General features: G+C 38.0%; 1 protein-coding gene across 2 annotated transcripts in view; it reads left to right on the top strand.

Moving 5' to 3' along the window:
• The window catches only part of BMP2K (BMP2 inducible kinase), a 61,544-nt gene that overhangs the window by 18,783 nt on the left and 23,071 nt on the right, over positions 1-19,690 (top strand). For both annotated transcript variants that reach the window (XM_088133143.1, XM_088133144.1), the window contains exons 2-9: positions 586-704; positions 1,755-1,860; positions 3,050-3,192; positions 9,554-9,675; positions 10,674-10,755; positions 11,527-11,659; positions 15,045-15,148; positions 16,678-16,757. In XM_088133143.1, the coding sequence (XP_087989269.1) occupies positions 586-704; positions 1,755-1,860; positions 3,050-3,192; positions 9,554-9,675; positions 10,674-10,755; positions 11,527-11,659; positions 15,045-15,148; positions 16,678-16,757 (889 nt within the window). The remainder of the gene's footprint in view (positions 1-585; positions 705-1,754; positions 1,861-3,049; positions 3,193-9,553; positions 9,676-10,673; positions 10,756-11,526; positions 11,660-15,044; positions 15,149-16,677; positions 16,758-19,690) is intronic.

Here is a 19,690-nt window from a genome sequence, read left to right as displayed (position 1 = left end):
ATTCAAAACTGGTAATTATATAAGAGCTATAGAATGGAACAAAAACTTGAAACTTGCAGTGTTTGGCTGTGAGGCATCAGGATTTCAGATTGAAGTTTGAGACTGTTCTTCTAGTTTGTACTAACTTCAACTCTGTCATTAAATGTTTCTAACCGTATTTTCAAGAATTTCTCTTTGCCTAAGTATAAATCATTCTGTGAAGCAAAGATTTGACATTTCATAGGACGTGTGCAGAAGTTTCTTTCAGGCTTCAGAGTTATTGGGTGCCTACAAAATTTAGTAGTTGCTTTCAGAATAAAATTTCCTTCTTCCCCGATTATTTTGATACAGTGACTTTCCAGGTTTGGATTCAATACTTTGCTTGAATCTAATTCTTTCTCTCTCAATAAATGAATTTTTGAAATGTGAAAATAATAAGCAATTGTCCTTTACTGCATTAATTCCTAGTAGATTTTCACATAATTCGGATTTTTAAATGGAAACATTCAACAGTATTAAAAATCATTTTAATTATTTTTTAAGAAATAAAATTTAGTTTCTTAAATTAAAAAGATGAATTTGTTCATAGCTCTGTTGTTCTTGTAGGTGGCTTTTCCACAGTACTCCTTGTGCGTACTCATGGTGGAGTCCGGTGTGCATTGAAAAGAATGTATGTTAATAATGTACCTGACCTCAATATCTGCAAAAGGGAAATAACAATAATGGTAAGCTAATATAAATTTTGTGTTGTATGTATATATGAATGTGTGTGTATAGTTTAGGAAGCGTGCATTAGTTTGTGATCTAATGTTTGAATACGTTTTCATTGTTATTGTTTAAATATGGTTCTTTGAGATGAGGAATCACTGTGGTTAAATTGTGAAAAATGTATTGTAAAAGAATACGGTTTATTTTGGGTTGTAGGTATTCCACATTTCAGTTCAACAGTTACTTTTGTCTAAGAGACTTGAACAGTTTGCAGATATGAATGTTCTGAGTGCTTTCTATGGTTATGTAACAAATAGTTAAATTGTGTTCATAGAAACAAGAATTAAAAATTGTCATAATATTCACAGACATATAATTCCCAGATTCTATTCCAAAAAGATACTTCATGGAAGCATAAGGAAAAAGAGTGCAAATGTAACATCTGTCTGCAACTCTTTAAAGCACCTGCACCTTTTCCTGGGATTTCATGGCTGCACTCTACAGATGCTGCACTATCCTGGATAAGATGCAGCTGGTTTAATGAGTTGTATAGGTGCTCTGTTTGTGCTTGTGTGTACTTTGAAACACCTCTTTGGAGTCAATTTTGAAATGATGTGCATTCCTTATTCTCAGAGTGCTTTCAGAGAAAATATAGGAAATACAGTTTAATTTGTATAAAATTGTAAAAACTTACATATTTATGTAGCTTGTTCCCCCCTCAACCTGGCTTTCTATTTAAAACCTCAAATTCAAGTTTTGTTGAGTTGTTAGAACATCTTGGATAAGCTTCAAGTAACTTGATGATTCTTAGCCGATAACAGATAACACAGAAAGATTTGACAGATTCATTTAGGAGAGACTAATCTATTAGCTTGGTCTTAGATGGTCACATTTATCGGATTCTATATTCAAGGTGATAACAAGAAACAAATGCTTATATAATGTTCAGTACATCATCAGATAATTAACTGATGATTGATAGTTTGTACTATAGTTATTTTTGTTTTTGATCTTAAAACTTAACAATCTTTTTTTCTTTATACTTAAGAGTGTTTCTCTTTTTACAGAAAGAACTATCTGGGCACAAGAACATTGTAGGGTATTTGGATTGTGCTGTTAACTCTGTTAGTGATAACGTGTGGGAGGTGCTCATCTTAATGGAATACTGCCGTGGTAAGTACATTTTTTGTCATCTTTCATAAAAAAAAATAGTTGACTAGCATGCAATTTTTTGGGCAAAACTAGAACAGCTTTGGATATAAGTACTCCAGGGTGAAACAGACTATCCACAGCCTACCTTACTTACTACTGTTCCTCCATTTTGTTGCTTGTAAAAAAAGCGAAAATCGTACAAAAATGACAGTGAACCCTTATATGTTAGGGCTATATGAAATACTAGACAACCCTGTGATCTGTTGGGTAATCTTTTGTGAGGAGGTTGTTCAATCTGATGTGACTGGAATGAATATTAAACGTTAGTCTGGCCAGATTATTTTTACCCAATGCTGGATGGACCCATGATCATCTACGAAGAGTACATATCATAAATAGAAAAATAACTGTAGTGGCAAATGAATTTCAATAATAAGTCAATATTTACTTACCTAAACAGATAAACAGAATGATCACAGGCAGGCAAAAAAGCAGTGGGAGTGAGAGCGACTTTTGATTTCCTGCCAGCTTCCTCACTGACTTTGTGGGAAGCTGGCAGGGAGCGTTGGAAATCGTGATCACATGACCACAGGGACACTGCAGTGGCCACAACTTTGCAAATAAAACTGGTCTGAACATTGTGGAAATTTAAATTCCACAGGAGTAATGGGTCCTGGATTTTTTATGCATTCTTTAAGTTAGTGGATTTTAGGTTCCTTGATTCAAAAATTGTTGTGATATAATGCACTGTTTGGGCTAACTTGAGGGGACAGACAAACAGATAATCACAATGAGAGTTTTAGTACTATATAGATTCAGAGTGGTATTTCAAGTTGATCTGCAGAAGGCACTTTCCCTGATGTGGCAGAATTACATTTTATTATTTCTGCTTGGACTGCAGTTTATTGTCCATAAATTGTTAACAATTGGGACTTATTTTTATCAGGCGAATTTGACTATAAATGACCACTTAAAATTAAACAAGGTGTTGTGATTTCAGTTTGTTATTGTGAATTGCCTACGTTAACAATATTCTTATTTATTTATTTCAGGCTCTCTAACATAAAATCTAAACTCTTACTTTGAAAAGCAACATTGCTTTAAATGTTTTAGGGTTTTGAATATTTAATGTTGCCAATCTTACAAAATTGCATCCAATCCGTTAAAACCCTCTCTAAAGCATTATTATTATTTTTTTACTTCTTTGTAGCGGGGCAAATAGTGAATCAGATGAACCAGAGATTACAGACAGGCTTTACTGAATCTGAAGTGCTAAGAATTTTTTGTGATGCCTGTGAAGCTGTTGCTAGGCTGCATCAATGCAAAACTCCCATTGTTCATAGAGATTTGAAGGTGAGAGAAATTGTGACTGAAATTCATGCTATTCCTGACTATGAATGAATAATTGTATGATTTAGTTTATTTATTTGTTATCTCTGCCTTGAACTGAGTATCAGTATATTTGCCTTCATGCAGTTCATTCATCTATTACATTGCTCAAGTCCATGCTTTCTTCATAAGTACAAAGTCTTAATCAAGTTTAGATAAGGTGCCTTAAAAAACCTGTTATCATTACATCAATTTTGGTTGCTGTGATCTGAGAATGTGCTCAGCTTGCTTGAAGAGATCTAACTAATTATCTAAATAATTAACTGTTTTTCATCTTGGCTCCTTATACTGAGCTGAAAGTTTAGTTGAATGAAGGTGGGAACATAGTGACCAAATGTACTGAAAAATTACTGTCTTGCCAAAAGAAAGAATACAGGTAGTCCTCGACTTACAATCACAATTGGGACCAGAACTTCCATCGCTAAGCATTGCGGTCATTAAGTGAGTCAAGTCCAATTTTACGACTCTTTTGCTTTGTTTTATTTATTGTAATACATGCCAGTTGCCCGAATTTTGATCACATGACTGCAGGGATGCTGCAGTGGTCATAAGTGAGAGGACTGGTTGTAAGTCACTTTTTTCAGTGCTGTTGTAACTTCAAACGGTCGTTAAGCAAATGGTTGTAAATTGAGGACTACCTGTAGTTTGGACTGCTGTTTTGAAACAGGTAGTAATGAGATTATTGATTAGGAAAGTCTTCTGGACTTGAATGATTGTGACCATTATCTACTTGGTCTCAGGTATGTCCTTTTTTGTGCAAAGTGTTTGAAACTTTTGGGTTTACTGTAATTGATTACTTTTGTCAAGAGTGACTTGGGGTAAGACTTTATTGATTGTCCTTTAGCTGTCAGCAGATTTTAATCTCAACCCTGATTCCTTTTGTGAGTGGCTTAATAGATTGGAGACCCATGTTGATAAACTGGGTCTGATTATATTTGTGGGGTCAATGTTAAAAAGTAGCATTCAGAGATACTGCTCACTTTTGAGATAGTTATTTATTTATTTATTTTTTTATCTGCGCTCAGTCGTTACCAACTCTGCAGTGACTGCTTGGACGAGTCCTTGCAGTTTTCAAGGCAAGGTGTTTCGGAAGTGGTTTGCCAGAGCCTCCTTCCTAGAGCAGAGCCCAGCTGGCGAGCGCAGGAGGTGGAGTTTCCGTTGCTTTGCGCCCTTTTCGGGCGAGCGCAGTTTCGCGCTTACCGGCAACTGCTCCTGACTCCTTTTGCAAGGCGCCACCAGCATTTTTCCTCCCACTGGAGTGAGAGTCCCCATTTATCTACTCACGTGAGTTTTCGAACTGTTGGGTTTACAGGAACTGGGGAGGAAACAGGAGCTCACCCTGTTAACACGAAGGCTGGACTCGAACTGCTGAAGCGTCGACCATTTCTGGCCGGCAACTTTCAGCGTCATTAAGCCGCTGCGCCACCGCATCTTATGTTATATTTTAAGCATGTCAGGTTCTGGGAATTTGGAGTAATGTATTCTTAGTGTGCTGATGATATCTAGTCTTGGTTTTCAGTTTTGTATCAACTGAGTGAAGGTACACAGTACTGAAGCATTGTCTTATTAATAATGGAATAAACTAAAGACATTAAGATGAAGTCATATGTTGACAAGAAGCTGGATAGTTTCTGGTTCGGGAAGTTGATGCTTAGTTTGTTCTAGTTCAGATTGTTCTCTCTTTGAAGAAACAATCTGGAATTATTATTTTTTTTTGATCCAGTATTTTCTAGAGACACAAACGATTTTGGCAACACATTTTTATCAGCCCTGATCTTTCCTGAACAGGACTCACCTAAACACAATAGAAGAATCCATTCTTTAATAATATCTATATTAGTTTACTGTAACACAGGAGTTGACAATCTAAGCAATCTTCAGGTGTTTGGGTATAAAGAAGCCATAATTCCTGATCAGATACCATGGAGGCTGTGGTTTATACAAGTTGCACTCTAAAAACATGTAAGTTGTCCTTAGAATAGTTAGAAGCTTCTCATAGTTTAGAATTTGACTGGCAGGATTTTTACTAGTTTGCATCAAATTACATGCATTCTAAAGTTATTAGATTATTCTTGTTCATTTCAAAGTGTTGGTGATTATTGGTCAATCAACAATCTATTACACTTTATGTGTAAGTTTGTGACTTATAATAAACTTTGCTGTCACTAAGAAGTATCTTGTGTATCTGCAGAACATTTATCAAGTAGAATACAATTACCTATTTTTTTTCTTACTAGATTAGAAATGCAAATTAGGTTTTAAATTTTGTTTAGTGTTATCTTTCACAGAAGGAGGAATATTGAGATCACTTTTTAAGGGACAACAAAGTCATGATTTCCCACTTCTTGCTGTCATGTATTGTACTTTAAAGATGGTAGAAATAGTTACAAATCAACAGCTGTTAGCATAGGGTCTTCTGGTTTTAAAAGTTACCTGACTTTAAGATTGGGGAAAAATTATTAAAGGTCCATGTGCTAGCAGCTTAAAGAGAAAGGTTTGGAGGAGAGTATATATTGGTATTAGTAGACTGCAAGAAGAAGAAGAATCAATTAATCTTTATTGTGGTTTAAAGCAGGAATTGGAGCCTCTGTTTTTTGTCCCAGTCAAGACCTGCTTTATATTTAGGAAATCTCTGGACTGATCATAACTTGGACAGGGTCTGAATTACCTCGTTTCTCCCATCTCTTTTTATTATACCATTTATTTGCCACTAAGATTTAAGTGTAGTTTAGTCATATGACTCTAAGCAGGTTACACAATCCAATGCAGTACAATCTAAATGTAAACTACAGTGGGGTAAAAAAGTATTTAGTCAGCCACCAATTGTGCAAGTTCTCCCACTTAAAAAGATGAGAGAGGCCTGTAATTTTCATCATAGGTATACCTCAACTATGAGAGACAAAATGAGAAAAAAAATCCAGAAAATCACATTGTCTGATTTTTAAAGAATTTATTTGCAAATCATGGTGGAAAATAAGTATTTGGTCACCTACAAACAAGCAAGATGTCTGGCTCTCACAGACCTGTAACTACTTCTTTAAGAGGCTTCTCTGTCCTCCACTCGTTACCTGTAGTAATGGCACCTGTTTGACCTTGTTATCAGTATAAAAGACACCTGTCCACAACCTCAAACAGTCACACTCCAAACTCCACTATGGGCAAGACCAAAGAGCTGTTGAAGGACACCAGAAACAAAATTGTAGACCTGCACCAGGCTGGGAAGACTGAATCTGCAATAGGCAAGCAGCTTGGTGTGAAGAAATCAACTGTGGGAGCAATAATTAGAAAATGGAAGACATATAAGACCACTGATAATCTCCCTTGATCTGGGGTTCCATGTAAGATCTCACCCTGTGGGGTCAAAATGATCACAAGAATGGTGAGCAAAAATCCCAGAACCACATGGGGGGACCTAGTGAATGACCTGCAGAGAGCTGGGACCAAAGTAACAAAGGCTACCATCAGTAACACACTATGCTGCCAGGGACTCAAATCCTGCAGTGCCAGACGTGTCCCCCTGCTTAAGCCAGTACATGTCTGGGCCCGTCTGAAGTTTGCTAGAGAGCATTTGGATGATCCAGAAGAGGATTGGGAGAATGTCATATGGTCAGATGAAACCAAAGTAGAATGTTTTGGTCTAAACTCAACTCGTTGTGTTTGGAGGAGAGAGAATGCTGAGTTGCATCCAAAGAACACCATACCTACTGTGAAGCAGGGGGGTGGAAACATCATGCTTTGGGGCTGTTTTTCTGCAAAGGGACCAGGACGACTGATCCGTGTAAAGGAAAGAATGAATGGGGCCATGTATCGTGAGATTTTGAGTGAACACCTCCTTCCATCAGCAAGGGCATTGAAGACGAAACGTGGCTGGGTCTTTCAGCATGACAATGATCCCAAGCACACCGCCCGGGCAACGAAGGAGTGGCTTCGTAAGAAGCGTTTCAAGGTCCTGGAGTGGCCTGGCCAGTCTCCAGATCTCAACCCCATGGAAAACCTTTGGAGGGAGTTGAAAGTCCGTGTTGCCCAGCGACAGCCCCAAAACATCACTGCTCTAGAGGAGATCTGCATGGAGGAATGGGCCAAAATATCAGCAACAGTGTGTGAAAACCTTGTGAAGACTTACAGAAAACGTTTGACCTCTGTCATTGCCAACAAAGGATATATAACAAAGTATTGAGATGAACTTTTGATATTGACCAAATACTTATTTTCCACCATGATTTGCAAATAAATTCTTTAAAAATCAGACAATGTGATTTTCTGGATTTTTCCCCCCATTTTGTCTCTCATAGTTGAGGTATACCTATGATGAAAATTACAGGCCTCTCTCATCTTTTGGAGTGGGAGAACTTGCACAATTGGTGGCTGACTAAATACTTTTTTGCCCCACTGTATTACACAACATAATCAACCAAATCAGTACATCAGTAAATAGCCAAATAATCTTAACCCTAGGCTAATACAGTATGCTCTTTTTGTTTACCAAAACATTTTCATAATTAATAAACTACATTCCTTTAGCTCCAAAAACTCTGTGGAAAACCAGTTTTAAGCCAGTTTTGTTTCCTTTGCTTGTCATATTTTGGGCCCTTCTACCTCACTTATTAGGCAGCTCTAGAAGAGATGAATAGTTCTTGCCAGAGATCTCCAGAAGGCTTCCCCTCATGCTTAAAATGTTCATAGAATTACAAAATGTTAGGGTTGGAAGGGACTGTAGAGATCATCTAATCCAGCTATGGCATCCTGCCCTTTTTTTTAAACACTTCCAGTGAAATTCACCACTTTCTGGGACAATCTGTTTCAAGACCTCTTACTGTCAGCAAATTATTCCTTATGTACTGTGGTGGTATACATGTGTGGGCTGAATTCAGCACCAACTCTTATCAGATGCCCAGCCATACATGTGAAATAGGCTTCCCTATAATTTAAACTCACTGTTTCTTCTTCTGTATTCTCCACTGAAAAATCTACCCTAATTCTATATAATAATCCTTTAGACAGCTTCAAAGTCACTTTGAAAGCTTCAGAGTCAAGAGGAATAAAAGAACATACACAGATGTGAGCATGTACTTCTAAACCCTGCAAATAATTAATAACATAGCTTTTAATCTCAAAATCTCTATACTGATTTGCTTTGGTTTGGTTGGCTCTTCTGGAGTTTAACTTTGAGATCATTTGAAAAGCAAAGGACTAAGTTATTTTGACTTGCTGTGATTTTTTTTTTTTTGGTGTTGTACATTCATCATTGCACTCTGCACTCAATTCTCTCGTGTCCTTTTGTTTGTGTAAATCTCAGTGCATTTAAAAATGCAAAAATAGCACATATTGTTTGAGCAGCTAAACTTAGATACAACACTTGGTTGCGTTGTCTTTGGTAAGGAGTACCAAAGTACTATCTTTGGTAAGGAGGTGGATAGTTAACAGCTTATATGTAGGGACAGAGATATTAATCTGTTCAAAACTGATTAATAAATAACAGAAGTAAGCAAACTTATGCTTTCTAAATCACAGCCACAAACCAGATTTGGTTTATGGAAATTGATATTCAAGATTCGCTTATTTTATTTCATAGAATAATAGAGTTGGAATGGACCTTGGAGGTCCTCTAATCCAGCCATCTGCCCAGGGCAGGGATCCTTATATCATCTATACTGTCCAACATTTGCTTGAAAACCTCCAGTAATGGAGCATCCATGATTTCAGGAGACAGGCTGTTCCAGTGGTTAATAGCTTTCATAGTCAGGAAATTTCTCCTTATTTCGAGTTCGGATCTACCTCTGTATCTCCCTCATTTTGTTTACAAAATTTATAAACTGCTCAAGCCTGACTGACTGTGAGTATTGTGCATCTCAGTGGTTAAATGGTACAACAATTTAAATAAATCAAAATAATAATGGTACTAGGCGGACAGCCCAATTATCATAGGCTCTGAGGACATCGTGAGAAAAGATAGCTTCCTGAGTGAGAGTAGGGTAAAGGGAAACCATGTTTCCAGGACTAATGTGTTCTGCAGTGAGGGGCTTCTATTGAAAAAGTTTGCCTCCTGATCCAACCCATCTTCATTTCTTTTGGGGACAGAATCCTTAGCCGGGTTACTGAGAGCAACTTGTTAGCTCTGTGATATGGAGCTTTTACTCTTGAGGTGCAAAGCTTAGCACATGTAATAATACCTTGACAATGTCTTAATTCTTACTTGTGGCATTAAAGGTATAATAACATTTCGTTCTTAATCCTCTCTCAAACAGGTATGTGAAAGTGCTTGAAAATTATTAGGAGTATATTCAGTGTTTCTGTGCATTTGTTGTAATTTTTTTTTTTTTTTAAGGTGGAAAACCTTTTATTGAATGACAGTGGGAACTATGTCCTTTGTGACTTCGGCAGTGCCACTAATAAATTCCTTAATCCTCAGAAAGATGGAGTCAGTGCAGTTGAAGAAGAAATTAAAAAGTAAGTTGCATATCTTAAGGTGATAGTTTTCTGCATCCTAACAATAATAAAGTACATCCTTAAAGTCTTTGGAAATGTCAGTGCCTGCTTTAATACCACAAAATTGTTTTAAAGAGAAATAATATGTCCAAAGGCCCAATTCTTTAATTGGATGAATTTCTTCATTTAGAAATCTGTTACTCGCTTAATGACCATTTATTCAGACTGTTCAAAGTTATGATGGCACTGAACAAATAGTAGTTACGACTGGTCATTAAAGTTACAGCCATTGCAGCACCCCCGCAGTCATGTGATCAGAATTCAGGTGCTTGGCAGCCCACCTGCATTTGCGATCGCAGCATGAGCTTCAGCTCCCCCCACCCACCTATCTCTCCTCCATCTCTATCCTTTTGGCCGCCCTGCACTCCGTTGCCACCACCTACCCTGCTGCCCCCTGCCACCCCCAGCTAACCTTCACCATCTTCTTCCTCTTGCTGCTGACGAGGAACGCCTGGACAAGGCAGCTGTGGGCCCTTCTCTTTGTTACTTTGTGCATCTGTAAATAGCAAAAAAAAAAAAAAAAGGCCAAAACCATGGATAATCAAGACATTTTATGTCTTAAACATATCCAGGTCTGATCTCTTAATCAACCATGGATATCTGGAACTAGAATTATACAAACTTACTTTGCCACTCCAGCATTCGTTTGATGAAAAGGATTGTTTTAACAGACAGTGTTTTTCCCTTTACTAATTTTTAAGGTTGTTGTTTTCTTGCATTCTGAGGAACTCTTGTTTCAGAGTAAGTATTAAAAAATAACATGCCTGACAGTAGTACTGTCATAAGACACCCTGAGAAAAATTGGTTTAGAAGGGTACTGTACAAAATTTTAAAATAACATAAATAATACCCCGCATCAAAGTACTTTTATTAGTGTAATACCTGAATACTTTGGGTTTGTAAAACAGACTAGTAATATTTGTGTTTGATTAACTTTTATTCTAATTGTTTGCCTTAAGGTATACCACATTGTCATATAGAGCTCCTGAAATGATCAATCTTTATGGAGGGAAACCAATTACAACCAAGGCAGATATCTGGGTAAGATAAACTTGTTAATTTTTAAGAGTTAATAAGAAAGGAACTAACCAAATCAATATTTCGAAGAAATCCAGACACAGCCAGACTCAGATTTATTGTAAACCTTCTTAATTTCAGTGAGTCTGCTACAAGCATAACTGTCTAGATCCAAGTCATATTTATACCTTTTTTAATCTGCCAAATTCAGTGTAATACATAATGTAACAAGAATCATATTTATTTGTTTTTTGTTCTAGTCCAGTATTTCTCAACCTTGGCAGCTTGAAGATGTGTGGACTTCAGCTCCCAGAATTCTGGGAGTTGAAGTCCATACATCTTCAAGCTGCCAAGGTTGAGAAACACTGTTCCAGTGACTAAATTTATGGAAACAATTGATTGGATTTAATCCAGTACATTTGGAAACTGTTAACCATGAAAGCACTCTTACTGGGAAACCAGTATTTTTAAAATGTGGAAGTTAAATAAATGACTATAAGAATAAATTTTCAATATTCCACAAAGCAGCAAAAAATCAAGAAAAATATTTTTTAACCAAGCAGTGCAAATTTGACAGAATTACAGTTTAGCAATGTCACTGCTAAATAGTATTAAATGATCTAAGTAACACAACATGTTTTAACAGTTTTATTATTATTTATATCTATCTTCATTTAACTAGTGTAAAATTGTGATAACAAAACTTATTGCAACTTTTAAAATATAGTCTGCTGCTGCAGTTACTACTATTTTGTATACCCATTGAAACTTCTAACAATGTGGTTTTTTTAATAGGCACTTGGCTGCTTGCTGTATAAACTTTGTTTTTTCACACTTCCCTTTGGTGAGAGTCAGGTCGCTATTTGTGATGGAAGCTTTACCATCCCAGACAATTCGCGTTATTCTCACAGTATGCATTGCTTGATAAGTAAGTAACTGGTAAACCTTATCAACTAAACTTTCTATGTGAACCTAAATTCTTACATGTAGGTATAACTAAAATGGATTACCTTGGTTATTGCATTTTTCATTATATAGTCTTATTTCCAGTGTATCCATAGAAATAATGTCTCTTTAGGTGTGTAATATTATACAAATATTGGAGTAAATATAATATTTATGAATTGGAATAATATTTTGAGAAAATAAATTTTATGTACAATTCAGGAGTTTTTTTACAAAAAAAATTAGATTTTCTTTTATTACAACTGATATACAGTAGCTTTTTTTCAAAATAAGAAAATAATATCAAAACTTGCTGTTTCCCTGTCTTTTCTGTTAACTACTTTGTATTGTCTCTATGACAAACTGATATTTTTTAAAATTCCAATATAATGGGATGCCATTCAGGTATACTGTATACTACAGGATGAATTCATTTAAATACAAATTAATATCATTGTATGGATAATCCTTTTGGATATCAAGGTTAAATATTTCTGTTGGGTCATTCTGTATCCTACTTTATTATTTGAACAATAAAGACTCCGCTTGAGCACAGAGCTCTCTGGGTGACTTTAGGCCAAATGCTTTCTGTCATTCCAGCCTACTTGACAGTACTTGACAGGTGATAAAATGAGGGGAGAACCCATATTACCTTGAGCTCTCAAGAGCAAAGGTAGGTTATAAATGTAACAATTAAAAAGGTAGATAAGTCTGCCTACCCGCCTGTCATCTGAACAATCTGAAATAGTTTTTCATTGAATTAGTAGAAACTGATAATGATCTAAAGTAGATTTTCCTTTTCTGAATCCAGTTTGTTCCTTTCTTTCAAGGAACTTACATTTTCCATGTAGAATACAAAACTATAGCATACAGTTTATCATGGGATCTTATTTTGGTTCCACCTTAGTATTTGGAATGACTGTCTTATTTTACATCACAGAATATTGATTTCTTACGTGTATAAGCATGCAGCCTGTATAGGAGCCCATGATAAAAATGCTTTTAACATTTCTCATAAAATTAGATCAAGTCCAGGTGATTAGACCATTTTCCCAGAGATATGAAATCTCTTTAATTTTTTTATGTGGAAGGCAAATCATAAGGCATAATGGAAGACTTATTTGGATCTTAAGTTTTCCCATTTCTATAAAATATTGATTGGAAATTCTTTCACAGCAAACTATTGTATATCTGTAGTAGTGTGTGGGACTGACCTTGGGAGACAGGGGGAAGAGCCACAGCGAGAGGAATGGTTGGATAAGAGGCAGCTTAGCCCGCAGAAGGAATGGGGTGTGGCAAGCATCTCGGAAGGGACCCTCCCTAGTTTCTTGGGCTCTAAAGGTGATGGGGGAGAAATGTACTTTCAGAACTGCAATATTTTGTTAATGTAACCTTACAATAAAGTAGTATTAGTTCATCTGGGTGTCCTTCTTGTCTGGACTACTTATAAGGCTGACATCAATCTTGGAAGTCTGAGAGTACATTTTCCCCCCGTCACCTTTACAGACCAAGAAACTAGGGAGGGTCCCTTCTGAGACATTTGCCACCCCCGCATTCCTTCTGCGGCTAAGCTGCCTCTTATCCGACCGTTCCCCTAGCTGTGGCTCTTCCCTGTCTCCCAAGGTCAGTCCCACATACCATTACAATATAACAGCAATTAGTCTGGCTTAAAAAGTCTAAACTGGATAATTGCCTATAAAGATACTTTTTTTCCTGCAAAAAGCTTTGTATAGTGAGAAATTTCCTTAAAAATACTTTTATTTATTCCCTTCGTTTCTGAGGAAAAAGTAAAATACAATTCTGGACAGGAAACTCAATGTTTTCCATATAAAATAATACTCTTGTTATTTTATAGCTATACAATAATATTTTTCTCAAATATAAAACTAAAGTAATATTAACTCAAGGATGTGTATTTCAGAAGCAGTTAGATAACTTCATTTGATCACTGTCTAATAGGATATGTTGTTTTTAAGTGGAGGGGAATAAGTTGTTGTTTGTATATAGTAGTCACCTGATAGTTCTAGAAAACAGAATAGGAAAAGTATCCAGTTTCCATTCTTCTTCAGCATTTCTGTGGAGGGGGTGTTAAGATGTGCTTTTATTCTTATTCAGGATATTCATTCAAAGCTAACAGGGCTTATTATATCAAATTCTGTCTCCCAACTTCCTCCTTCACCCCCTTTATTCTTATCTTTACATGAACTGTTTAAGTTACTATTAATTGTAGATTTCAGTAGCTATTTGTCTATATCTTGACTTCTGGTTCCTATTAATATCTTCTTTTCTCTTCCCCCTCCCTTTCTTGGGAAAGTTATTGCTGCTAGTAGGAATACAAATAAAACTATAGATTTGTAATTTTAGCTATGTTGGGATAGCAGTGCTCTTTTAGTTCTGTAAATTTTATAGTGCTTTGACATTTTATGAGAGCATTGCTAATTCTGAACAACAGCTTAGTTAGTGCAATCTTTTGTGTGTGATTGACTGCCACCCATAAAATAAGTTTAGGAAGTTCTCAGGTCCTTACCAGCCCACTTTTTTTAAAAAAAAAAATCCATTAATTTATAAACTGAAAAAAATACAAAATATATGGAAAGTGATACTTCATTTTTGTGTGGGCTTACTATGCTTTCAACCTAAAGATATTCAACTACTGGAATGTTCATAGAGGGAATGATATTAAAAATTTGGATTGTCCAAAACTGTAGTTTCATCCTGGCCATTACAGATGAGACTATTTTCAGCAGTCTAAAAAGATAATAGGGTTAAGCAGTAGAGAATCTCAGGGAAAGTTGCTTCATTATCATGCAATCATCAAATATATGTTGTGATGATTTTCCAGCTAGAATTGATGTGAAGTTTTATTTGCTTGAGAATGATACATAGAGAGAAGGCATTCAAGAATACCTAGCCCAAGTAGTTTAAGGGTCTGGTAGGTTAAAATGGGTACTGTCTGAAAGATAGTGTACAGCCAGCTCAGGTGCAGAAATGGTGATTAGACTTAAGATATACTTTTTGAAGCAGTTTAGAATAATTTGGCCTTTAAGTTATGAAGGCATGAATGTCAACAGCCAAATCAAATTTAAAAAGAAAAAACTGTAGCTTTGTTGCCAGATAAAATTGGTACAAAGTTCATATTGCAGCTTGGGGATGGATGTAAGAATATTCCATAAAATAGGGTCAACCTATTCTGTAGCACCCATACCTGGCTACAGTACCTCTTAATCTGTTGGAAAAAAAAATGTAATCAGCCCTCAGAGGTAACTATAAAAACAATTTGTGAACCAATCTTAGTGAACTTGGTTGCCTTAATATAGACTTCTTACTTTTGTGTTACTGTACTGAACTTAATTTACTGTAATCAACAGGATATATGCTTGAACCAGATCAAGAGCGAAGACCGGATGTCTTTCAAGTATCTTATTTTGCCTTTAAACTCGCCAAAAAGGACTGTCCAATATTAAACATGAATGTAAGTAGATCTGTATTTCAGCCTCCCTTGACACCATAAATCTTGTTCAGGATAATGAATAGGAGTGGCAGTCAGTGTTTATTTTAAAAAATATAACTAATCTCTCTTTGCTGAAAAAACCCAAATAGCTTTTAATGGATTTAGGAATTGCAGGTATCCTTAGTATTGATAATATTGTTAAAACGGAAGAGTCAGTTTTTAAAAGTTACTGAATAAGATAATGTATGCTTGTATTGATCATAGCAAATATGATATACATTTTTTATGAAGATGACATATTACTTCCTGGCCTCATTTCCAAGATGATGCCAATATTATTAAATAATTGATCAAGCTATTTATCTGGCCTTGTTTCTTACAACAAAAACAACAAAGATAAAAAGACAGCATACTACTGTACAGAGAGTCCTTGAGTTACAGTGGTAACTGGGACTGGGATTTCCATCGCTAAGCAATGCAGTCATAAAGTGGGACATCACATGACCGCATTGCTTAGCGATGGCAATCCTGGCAGTCCCCATCATTGTTGTTAACCAAATCCCACCGGGCGTTAGCCGAGGACCCACCCCTATCCAAGCCATTCCTGGCTTGGTCCCTCGCAGCCCTGAGCCTCGGTAAGGTAAGGGACTGCCTCCTCTGCAACTCCCCTCACCTGCCTGTCTCCCCTCCATCTCTGCCATTTTGGCTGCCCTGCACAGTGGCACTTGGCAGCAGTGGTGCTGGGACCGAAGTAGAGGCCCAGAGCCTTCAGGAGTATCAGCTGGCCACCACTGCCCCAGGGTCTCTACTTCAGCCCCAGTACTGCCACCACTGCTGCCACTGCCACAGAGGAGTGCTGATTCAAGCCCAGTGCTGTGGCCAGCCACCCCTTTGCCACACTGCAAAGCCCCAGCTACCCCTGCTGCCCTAAATGTGAATGTGAATATTGTCTCTAATTCTATTTACAAAAGCATTTATTCTATCCAAGCATAGTGTTCTGAGAAATATAGATGTAAAGGATAAGGACTTGTTAGATATCAGTGATCCTATGATAAGTTATGATAATTTAAATTAGTCACAACTAATCTGGGGTTCCAGTTCACAAATACTCAGGCCAATTCACAAATACTCTGAAATTTACCATTTTCTGTCTCTGAGATAACTAGGATTTCTGAAAACAGGTGGATGTGAATGTTGCAATGAGTGGAATGTTTTTGTTTGTGGGGTCACCAATTTTATCCTCTTCCATGATATTTCAGTTTTCTTCGATACCCACAACTTCAGTGAGAATTCCATGATCAGTGGACAACTTCTGGTCCTACACTTCTATAAGTTTTTTTCTCCCCCTTAAGTTGTACTTTTACAAACCTTGGACTTCACACATGTGTATGAATGAATGAAACACATATTTGTGTGTGAATGTGTCTATATGAATGGATTATATATGGTTTGATGTTTATAGTTCAAGTTGGTGTGAGATAGAACTTTTATATTATTATCTTTATTTCCAAAAAGCGACTTAATAACATATGCTCACTTATTTTCCCAAGAATTCTCCTCTCCCTTCAACTCTTCCTGAGCCCTTGACAGCTAGTGAGGCTGCTGCTAAGAAAAGCCAAATAAAAGCTAGGTGAGTGTAATAATTTAATTGACAATTCAGTGCACTGTTTTGGCCATACTATTGAACTCCATTATGCAGAGCTTTGTTCTGTGGCAACAGATGCGCTCTCCTCAACACAGCTTCCACTTGCAGGAGCTGTGAGTCTAGGAAAACTCCTAAGTTGTGAGCCTGCTTTCCACCTGGAACACAGTTCTGTTGAGAGTCAGAATTGGTACAAACCTGTGGTCAGACGCCTTCTGAATTAATAGCCACTTGGTCTTGCTTGCCTTGAATCTGAGCCTGTTTCTCCACATATGATCCCTAACAGCCTCCCAGCACCAGTTCAGGACTTCCACTGCATCTCCCACTGGCTTCATGCAGATTTTAAACAGGATGGAGGGAAGGCTGAACCCTAGAATACCCCATAATGAGTCGACCTCTCTCCTCTACAGCTATTGGCTGGACCCCCCCCCCCCCGGCTCAGGAACAGAGTTGTCATTGTGCAGTGCTTCCAGTCCTCTCAGGTGGCCCTGAAGGATACTGTAGCTGACAGTATCAAAGGCCACTAAAATATCCAATAGAATGTGAGTGGCCATGCGCCCTCCATCTTGGCCTGAATCCAGACTGCCATAGTTCTAGTTAATATGCTTCTTCCATAATTTTTTTTGTTGCTCCACCACTTTCTCTACTACTTTCTCCCCAATGGGAAAGTTGGGAATAAGATGAAATATTAATGTTCATAAATATGTCCAATATTAATGGATTTAGAGCAGACCTCTTAAGAGTGGGATAGACCAGCTTCTTTTAAGGCTGCTGGAATTCCCCCCTCTCTCAGAGGGACATTGACAGTTCCTTGAATCCAAGTCCCTTTTCCTTTTCTTGGCACTTTAACCTGGCAGGAGGGGGTAGAGATCAAATCTACAAATGAGAGAGCTAAAACCACCCTATCCCTTTCTTTGAGATCCACTGGTTTTAGAACTTTCCAGGCAACATTACCAGATTCTTCTTCTATCATTTGATGAAATCCTGGCTACCAAGCTTCCAACTCAGCATGAATGTGTCCGATTTTATTTATAGAACTACTTGTACTCACTTCTTCTCTCTTGCTTTAAAGTAAGAGCCATGATACTTAGTATACAGCTAGCTGACATTCTGTAGATGCAATAAGGGAAGAAAATAAATTCTACTTCACTGCCTTTATCATCACAGAGCAGCAAGCTTGTATTTAAGCTCATCCCTGTGTCCAGTCATACTCTTTCCTCATCTTCTAACAGTACAGAATTGCTCTAGGCATCCTGGAGCTCCTCAGAACTAAGGAGCTATCCAGGCTTGGTAGGTGAGGAGAGGCTGCTCAGGAGCAATCCAGTCTATCTCCCTGTTCAGCTCTGTGGAATAGAGGCTATGAGATCACATCTCATCTGCCCCGAGTTGAAGACTGGGTCTAATGTGTGGCCAACTATGTGGGTTGGACCAGTGATGTCCTTGGACCTTGCTTATCATGGAGGCTATGAATTCCCAAGCCATTTCTGATCCCAAAGAGAAGAAAATTGCCTAGAACTAACAGCCTGGGTATCTCTGTGATAAGATCAAGTAGCTTGGGGAGGGAGGTTGCTATGCAGCTGCGAGGACTGTACAGTAACAGAACCCTAATGTGTCCCTCTGGTCCAGCTACATAGATGTGACCTTGTACACAGTCACATGAAGAATAGAGCCTCCACCTCCCACCCTGCAGGGTGAGAGAGATGATTTATTTAGTTACTTACTGACTGGGCTTATAAAACATTCCAGTCAAACTAGCTCTGAGCAGCATACAGTTCCCTAACTTGGGTTAAGAACAGACAGGATAACAAGGCAAGGTAAATATATCACCATCGATAGCAATCAAACTCAAAACTAAACACCATAAATTAGAATACAGGTTGTTCTTGTTTAATGACTATTGGCTCACTGATGGTTCAAAGTTACGATGGCACTGAATGAGTGGTACTTGCGACCGGTCCTTGAAATTCCGGCAATCCCAACAACCCCACAGTCATGTGATAGCAATCTGGGCACTTAGCAACCAGCTCACGCTTAGGAAGGTTGTAGCATTGCACAGTCATGTGATCACCATTTGTGACCTTCCCTGCCGGTTTCCCACAAGCAAAATCAATGGGGAAGCCAGCCGGGAAGGTCATAAGAAGCTCACACCCTCCCATGCCCAGCAGCCGCCACTCCCAGCCTCACTGTGCTCGTACCATGCCTTGCGCTGCGCCTTGCCTGCCAGCCTGCTTGCGAGCCACCTGGGACTCACTTAACAATCTGTGATCCTTACTTAACGATGGCATAAATAATTTAGAACACATCTTAGAGAACAGCGTAATGATTAGATAATCCACAAGGCATCAGTCAGTCGATTATCAAAAGTGGGGTCACAAATCTTGTCCCAGGACCTGCTGAAAAAGTCAGGTCTTCAAGGCTTCCCTAAAGGACAGCAAGGTTGAGCCTGTGTGGACTTTGGAGGAACGCACTTTCAGCAGGTAGGGGTGGCTGCAGAGAAGCCCTCTCTGTGGAACCATAAGTTATTGTGGCTTTGGCAATGGGACCTAGTGCATGCTGATGTTGCTGGGTCTTACCAGATGGATAGAGACGATCGGAAAAAGGTGATCCTATAGATATCCAGGCCCTGAGCCAAACAGGACTTTATAGGTGGTAGCCACACCTTGAATTGCACCCAGTAGCAAACTAGCAATCAGTGCAGTTCGTGTAGTAGAGGTGTCACATGGATGAAAACAACTCACCCCGTGCCTTCTGGACCAACTATAGTCTTTAAGGGAAGCCCCATGTTTATCACATTGCGGTAGTCCAAATGAGATGTCACTGCCTACTTCAGACCCAAACTAGAAACACAGTGTGTTGGGGAGTTGTTTGTCTTTTGGCAGTTCAGTAATCTTTGTGAAATTCCTAGACACCTTTACCAACCA

Source organism: Python bivittatus, unplaced genomic scaffold (genome assembly GCF_059951505.1).
Source record: "Python bivittatus isolate LINGU-HERP-01145 unplaced genomic scaffold, Pbiv_v1 ctg000070_np1212, whole genome shotgun sequence".
Taxonomy (NCBI): Eukaryota; Metazoa; Chordata; class Lepidosauria; order Squamata; family Pythonidae; genus Python; species Python bivittatus.
This window is presented reverse-complemented; position numbering and strand designations above follow the sequence as displayed.